Genomic DNA, 7,500 nt, shown 5'->3' with positions numbered 1-7,500 from the left:
AGGAGGATGAAGAAGAGGGTGTGGGGGAGGAGAGGAAATAGGGAGGATGAAGAGGAGGGCGTTGGGGAGGAGAACATTAGAAAAACGAGACAGAGGTGAGCAAGAGCAAAAATGAGAAAGAATAGCACACGTGATGGGCATAATGTGGTCAAATGAAGTGAAGTGATAAGAGTGGAATGTAGAAGTGCTTTATTCCTCACCTGGAGCCGAGCAGGAAGTTCCAGTGACGTCCAATGAAAGCACAGATGTCCTCCTTCCACCTGAAGTAGCCCTGACGACCCGTACCTTCCAGGGACAGGTTATACATGGCCAACATCACCACCTGTTAACAGGGAATAAACAACAGGGATAAGTTACCGGTATATACGGCCAACATCACCATCTGTTTACAGATAAGAAACCCCAGGGTTAAGTTATATACGGCCAACATCACCACCTGTTAACAGGTAAGAAAACCCAGGGATAGGTCATATATGGCCAGAAACTGTCAGAAATCATTATTTTCTAGTTAAAATAACTAGAACTAATTGTCCACAAATTTTCTTCAAAGAATCCTCTAACACAAACACGGATATTTTTCCAACCTCACAATTCTGAATGGTAATAGAATGGTAAATATCCATTCTAAATCCCATCCAAACCCCGTGGACAATGGAATGCACAACCTTCATAGCCGAATCCATCACCAGGTGACAGGTAACATGTTGGGTTTATACGGTTTAATATTTACGTGTAATTACTGCAGTATTACTGATGGAACCATTAAGAGTTTGCTAACACTAGTTGGGTCACTAGCAGCCTGTCTTTTGTACTTTGTTCAGTTTGCTTGTGTTTGTCTCTGTTGCTGATCACTATCTATTTCTATTATCTATTAACTAAAACATTTTTTTTAGAAGAGACCCAAATATATTGTACTTATGTGACTAGCCAAGTAAGCTACAGTTACGTTCTGTGTAAAACCCTCAACCCTGGCTACCAAGGACTAAATGTTAACTAAACTGACACTGAATATCTAAAGCTTATGTGTGTTTGAGTGTTGTGTGTGTGTGTGTGTGTGTGTGTGTGTGTTACCTGCTGCCAGGTAAGCCTCATCCTCTCGAAGCTCTCCTTGCCGTCCTCGGCGCAGTCGGAGCAGGTGAACTTGAAGAAGTTGTCCCCCTTCAGGTAGCTGGGCTGCTCCCCACGCAACTGCCCTACACAGTCAAGGAGGAGAGAGAACAAGAGAGAGAGAGAGAGAGAGAGAGAGAGTGAGGGAGGGAGAGGGAGAGAGAGAGAGAAAGAGCAGTGAAAAGAAAGACAAGATTGATAGAAAACACAAAGGGAAAGACGGATGAAGGACAAGAAGAAGAGGGGGGAAAACAAACTGCTCAGAGACAGACACGTGTTTTTAAACTCAGATCCAGTCTTTATTCAAGAAAGGAAGAGCACAGGCTCAGTCACATTCATAAGGCTTAACATTCTCCTCCTACTAGTGCAGCTGTTATACGTGACAACTGCCAGGAGAACGGGAGGATATCTAGTTATAACACACTGCATGAGGCGTCTCCAAAGAGGAGGCACTGATAACAGGCACAGTGGAACAGCGTCAACAAACACAACATGTGCTGCAGAGGGAGATTAGGCCGAGAGGAACACGTCTTCTGCCCACTTCAGCTTTTATGCTCTGAAGAGGGTTTTGCATTCAAGTGCTTAGTGTTCAAGTTTGTATCTCTAAATTATTCACTCCTATGATGTGGTTATTCACTCCAAATTGCTACATTACGTGTGCAATCTATCCAGGTGCAACCAAAGCCTCCTCCCATCTCCTTCTCCTCCTCAATCCCCCTCTCCCTCCTCCTCCTCTCCCTCCTTCATCTCTCTCTCCCTCCTCCGCCTCCTCCTCCTCCTCTACTCTCCTTCATCCCCCTCTCCCTCCTCCTCCTCCTCTACTCTCCTTCATCCCCCCCTCTCCCTCCTTCATCCCCCTCTCCCTCTCCCTCCTTCATCTTCATCCTCCTCCTCTCCCTCTTCCTCCTCCTCTCCCTCCTTCATCCCCCCTCTCCCTCCTTCATCCCCTCTCCCTCTCCCTCCTTCATCCTCCTCTCCCTCCTCCTCCTCTTCCTCGTCCCAGGCCCTCACCGGATGGTATCCACTTGTGGCACTTGTCGCAGTGGAAGGCGGTCGTGTCGTCGCTCCAGCCGCTTCCCCCCCCGCTGGTCTCTGCGTCCTCCGCGGCGTCCTCGCTGTTGAGCGAGTCGCCGCTCTGGTCGTGCGACAGGTCGAGCGAGGCCTGGTCGTGCTCCTGCTCCTCCTCCGCCTCCACGATCAGCAGCGTCTCCCCCTCCACCTCCCCTTCCTCCAGGCCCTCGGAGGCGGACACACAGCCCGGCCCCGTCGTCGTCTCCTCCTCCTCCTCTGCACCTCCTCCTCCTCCTCCTGCTCCTCCGTCACCCCCCCGCTGGCTGCTGCTGCCTCCTCCCGCCACCTCCATGGCCTTGGGGAGGGCGGAGGAGGGCAAGCAGTAACTGTGGGTGACGGTTACCGAGAAACCGTCTGCAGAGGGAGGGGGAAAGACAAACAAACAAACAAACACACAAAACAAACAAAACAAAACAGAAAAGTGGAGATGACATCCAGATGAGTCTTGTGGAGTGGAAGGACTGCCAATGGGCACTGAACATGCATACTGTGTTAAGACACCGTTTGTCTGTCGGATGATGGATACGTCTTGCAACATGAGGTGCCATGACTAAATGATTTCTATGAGGGATTTGGCACAAGCACCATTACTGATGGCCTACAAAGTAGCAGATCAGGTTCACCTACCATATACAATGTTTCAAGAAGAAACGAGTGAATAGTAAGCTCTACTTAGAGATTCTACTTAAAGAGTGACTAGGTAGATTACAAATAAAACCACACATGATAAACACCATCAGAAGGAAAACAGTTTCTCACCCAAGGTTCTTCTGACAGCGGGGTCGCCCCCACACCACCTGGAACGGGGCTGGTGTAGTTTACGGGCTCTGGGTCGCTCCGGAGGCGGCGGAGGCTTCTCTGCGCTGCCTCTCTGTCTCCAGCTCTTGGGTCAGCTGGATCTGCTCCTCTAGCAACCGCAGGTTCTCCCGCTTCCGCTCCACTCGTTCCAAGTCGCGCAATACTCCTTCGTGCAGTCGCTGCGCAAAGAGATGAAGGTTAGCGCTAATGTTAAGGCAACCAAACTAGCACACAAGCCCACAGGATGGAGTAACTTAGTCTAACGATTTATAAAGTAAGTGTTGTACAACCAAACACTATCTATGAATGAAACCGCACAGTCATTGACGAGGACAAAATCATGCATTGGCAAAGCAACTGGCACTAGACAGACAAGTCCTATTTCACCAGTTCAGACCATGCATGTAGCCTACTCGCTAACTAGCAATACATGCGGTTTCAGCTGTACAGTTTCCCCGAAACAAAGCACGGGCATGGTACACATAAATAATGTGTTGCACAAACATAGCATTCCACAGACTTCAGGCGTAATATTTATTTTATGCTGGCAACATGAGGGGTTTACAGATGTGATAGCTTAGCTAAGCTAATGTTAGCTTGTCATAGCAAGTCCGTTGACTGTTCACGTTACCTGTCTGTCCCAATTCTGTTTGATGTGCACTCCAGCCACGGTACTAATGGTCAGAACCACCGATAGTCCCAAGACAACTTTAGAGGCTGTGGACATAGCTGTCTTGCATTGCTTAGTGCTTTACCACTTGTAAAGTCACACTATGCAGTATGAACACACAGCTATTGAGCGAGGACGTTTTGATAACAAGAAGCCATCTTCATAGTTCAGGTTCACGTTAAACTACTTCCGGGGCAAAGTTTCTGGGCTGGCGCTGGTGCTAGAATGCATGGTGAGATTGTTCTGTTGGTCCAAATCATGATTGTATGAATAGAGTCCAGACAGACTATGTGACGATGCCAAGTATTACAGTATAACTGTAGTCTCCGGTTACATTCTACATTTAAATTTCAATGTGTTCTTCAGCCCCATTTGATAAGGTCTACATGCTTGTCAACACAAGGACAACATTATCAACCACACAACCAAAGTTTTGATTTACTGAAGATGTGCCTTTAATCTAGCATGGAGAAGTGAAAAAGCAGAAGGCAATGGCAGAATCATGTAATTACAGTTAAAAAAAAAATATTTAAAAACTGATCCTTCCACAGTAGGACAAAACTTATGTTTAATGCAAGCTGAAAAACAAAACGTTTTGCTGACAGCAAGTAAATAATTTTAATGATGTACATATACCAGATTAAAGTTAGTGTGACAAACACATATTTGCATTTCATGTTTTTGTTCTGAGTTGCAATGGTAGCCAGCAGCCAGTAACAAAACATAGAAGCATATAAGTTAAGGGGCTTGGAGATGCGTAGGATGTTTTATAGTGAACTGATACACCATCAGGGATTGGACAGGGTAACATCAGGTGAAGAGTGTATGAAATCTAGAAACATCAGTGCATATGAATGCCTCAATAGCACTGGAAAGAGAATTACGTAAGTGTGACCGTGACTTTACAGATCTGTGAAGCAACTCATTATGTGTACGTTATGATGTTTCTGTGTGGTTATTAAAGGAAAAGAAAAGAGTTTAGAGCTAAAGTGCAAGGCCAGTTCCTCTTTTCTGTTTTGCTTACAGAATCAGCAGATCGTCTAATAATACATCAGAAGGGATTTAGCAAGAAAAAAAAAATTAAAATCAACACTGGAAATGCATTACATAACAAAAAATGCTTTAGAACCTATAAAAAAATAACATCTCCCTTATACCAAAAAAAAAAAAAAACCTAAAATATAAAAATAAAAACTGTACAGGTTTGTAACACATGAACAAACCATTTCATCTGAAAGAAAGCCACACCCCACAGTCACCCACAGTGAATTTCATCCGTCGAATCACACAGCGTGCCTTGTTCCTGGGGACAGCAATGTCTAGCCGCCACCAGTGACTGGGTCCCTGCCCCATCACCCCTCCCAAAACACACACACACTCTATGGTCAGGCGACCGTCTCTAGGCGCATTCAGCTGATCTGTGGACAGCACCAGTGACTGGGTTCTTGCCGTTATCATCCCCCCAAAACGTATGTGTACACACACACACACACACACACACACACACACACACACACACACACACACACACACACACACACACACACACACACACACACACACACACACACACACACACACACACACACACACACACACACACACACACACACACACACACAAACACACACACACACACACAAACACACACACACACACACACACACTCCTATGATCAGGCGACCGTCTCTAGGCGACCGTCTCTAGGAACATGCAGCTGATCTGCAGGCCCTGCTGGTCAGCGCAGGCGTCCACAAAGGCGTCCATGTCCTGGCGCAGCTGGAAGACGAACAGGAAGGGGTCCTTGGCCTCGGGGTAGTCCGACTCCAGCGCCGTCTTCAGAGCGTCCGCACGCTCCTCCTCGTCCATCTGCAGAACGCTCGGTTCCGTCACCTGGCCGCGGAACAGCTTCTGGTTGTTCCGCATCCAACGCAGGGCCGTGCGCAGGTCGCGCATGATGCCCGGTTCCTAACGCCAGAACAGGAGAGTCAGTCAGCGGGAATTACATTTATTCATTTCCCAGAAGCTAAATGCAAAATAACTTACAGTATATGTGTAAATGATATTACAAGGGCCATTCTCCCCAGAGCAATGCAGGTTAAGTGCCTTGCTCAAGGGCACAATGGTGGAAGCCGGGAATTGAACCCACAACTTTTAAGGCTACTTGCTGCATTAACATGTCTTCCTTGTCGCTGTGTACTTGGATTTTGTTCCCTTTCTGTTAATCGCTTTGGATAAAAGTGACTAAAATGTAGAATATTTCACCTGTTGTAAAGCTAGAACATGTATGCACCAATAGCAATTATATACTGTTTAATAATCTATGTTCAGTTCTCAAGTGGCCTGGCCCGCACTTGAATTCCAGGCAAAGTGCCTGAGAACTTGAAACCCTGATTTCAGCAGCAATGAGTGAGAGCACTGACCTCACTAGACTCTACTGTTGGATGATAACGACTAAACGTTCGTTGGGGACGGAAACTGTAATTGGTGCACCAGGTGCAGTTCTCTTTTTTTTTTTTGTGATCAACTTTTTATTGATTTCCATAAACAGCGCGGAGGGCAAGACGGTTACATATTATGAATTGGTGCAGTTTTGAGTAGGAGCATTTACAGCTCTATCCCATAACCTCTGGGGGCAACTTTGCTACATCAAAGTAAAACATCTCTTTTCAGGATAAAACAACATTATACATCTATGCTACTCTGGAGAGGGTCTCTGAACACAAAGTGAAGCAATTATTCCTTTGTAAGGGTGAATAAAGGGTATTAAAAATGACTGTTGTGCAGTCAGTGCTATTATTCCAGCCACAAACATCTTTAACATCATTTACCGTATTATCTACAGTACAGTAGATTGTACGACATTTGGTAATCGACTTGTGCGGACTTCTCCTATCAAGATGGCGGCTAGCTTGTTTTTAAAATTGAGTTGTCCTTTACGGCAGATGGAAATACTTGTTTTGGCAAAGTAGAACACATACACAAAGCCCAATTGCCCTGCAGCAGAATAAAGAGTGCTGCAACTACTGACTGTGAATGTGCAGGTTTGCATGGGTGAGCGAGAGCGTGCACGTGCGAATGTGCACGTACCAGTGCAAGTGTGCAAGTGCACTTGTGATTGCTGCGGCTATCGAGTGTGAATGTACTAGTTGGTGAGTGTGCAGGATTGCATGGGTGAGTGTGCATGCATGTGAGTGAGTGTGTGTAAGTGTGCATACATATGAGTGTGTATGTGTGTGTGTGTGTGTGTGTGTGTGTGTGTGTGTGTGTGTGTATACCTGTGAGTGAGTGTGTGTGAGTGTGTATGTGTGACTGTAGAAACACACCTCATTTTCACTCTTTCCTTTTCTGGCTCTTTTTCTCTTGGGCACTTTGATGTCATTTGTTGACCTGTTGAGACAAAAAACAAGTCTGCATGTTTCCATTGGGTCTTCTAAACATGAGTTCTTTCTAACAACAAAAAAAATGTTGGCATAAATTACTTATATCCATCATGGCAGCATGGGGGAAACCTACATGCACTGCAATGCCAGTGTATATTTGTGTGCGTTGTAAGCACACAAAAGTCTGCTAGGGTCTGAGTAACATACATTCTGTCACCAGAAGGTGAATGTATGGCTCTGTCCAGACAAGTGGAGCACTGAGTTTTACGTTTTCATAATAGCTGTCGACTAGTGCTACCAGAGACTTTCTAATGAGGAGACACAGCACTCCAAAAATCCTCCATATAAATGCATGGGGTTAGTTTGCGGTGTTTCCCACAGAATTGAATTCTATTTGTGGTGGTAGGTTTGCAGAATTAACTCGAATGCAAAAGTTAACAAATTAGTGCAGCGCGGTTATGATTCTAACCA

General features: G+C 45.8%; 2 protein-coding genes across 5 annotated transcripts in view; both read right to left on the bottom strand.

Moving 5' to 3' along the window:
• Positions 1-3,805, bottom strand: part of kat14 (lysine acetyltransferase 14) — a 12,565-nt gene extending 8,760 nt beyond the window's left edge. Inside the window, exons 1-4 of one of the 2 annotated variants that reach the window (XM_076283611.1) lie at positions 2,938-3,074; positions 2,119-2,532; positions 1,072-1,193; positions 201-322 (exon numbers count right to left, since the gene is read on the bottom strand). In XM_076283611.1, coding sequence (XP_076139726.1) covers positions 201-322; positions 1,072-1,193; positions 2,119-2,470 — 596 coding nt within the window. In that variant the 5' untranslated portion in view covers positions 2,471-2,532; positions 2,938-3,074. Of the gene's footprint in view, positions 1-200; positions 323-1,071; positions 1,194-2,118; positions 2,533-2,937; positions 3,156-3,607 lie in introns of those variants that run through there. The other variant, XR_012986752.1, reaches the window with a different exon arrangement.
• Positions 3,806-4,100: 295 nt separating this feature from the next.
• The window catches only part of LOC143126404 (structural maintenance of chromosomes protein 5-like), a 5,412-nt gene continuing 2,012 nt past the window's right edge, over positions 4,101-7,500 (bottom strand). For all 3 annotated transcript variants that reach the window (XM_076288265.1, XM_076288261.1, XM_076288274.1), the window contains exons 4-5: positions 6,973-7,036; positions 4,101-5,614 (exon numbers count right to left, since the gene is read on the bottom strand). In XM_076288265.1, the coding sequence (XP_076144380.1) occupies positions 5,336-5,614; positions 6,973-7,036 (343 nt within the window). In that variant the 3' untranslated portion in view covers positions 4,101-5,335. The remainder of the gene's footprint in view (positions 5,615-6,972; positions 7,037-7,500) is intronic.

The sequence above is a fragment of the Alosa pseudoharengus genome, unplaced genomic scaffold (assembly GCF_046254945.1).
Source record: "Alosa pseudoharengus isolate Yale_2024_CS ecotype anadromous, Long Island Sound unplaced genomic scaffold, YU_APseudo_1.1 YU_APseudo_1.1_scf_1, whole genome shotgun sequence".
Lineage (NCBI taxonomy): Eukaryota > Metazoa > Chordata > Actinopteri > Clupeiformes > Clupeidae > Alosa > Alosa pseudoharengus.
Note: the sequence above shows the minus strand (reverse complement) of the source record. Positions and strands in the feature narration are given on the sequence as shown.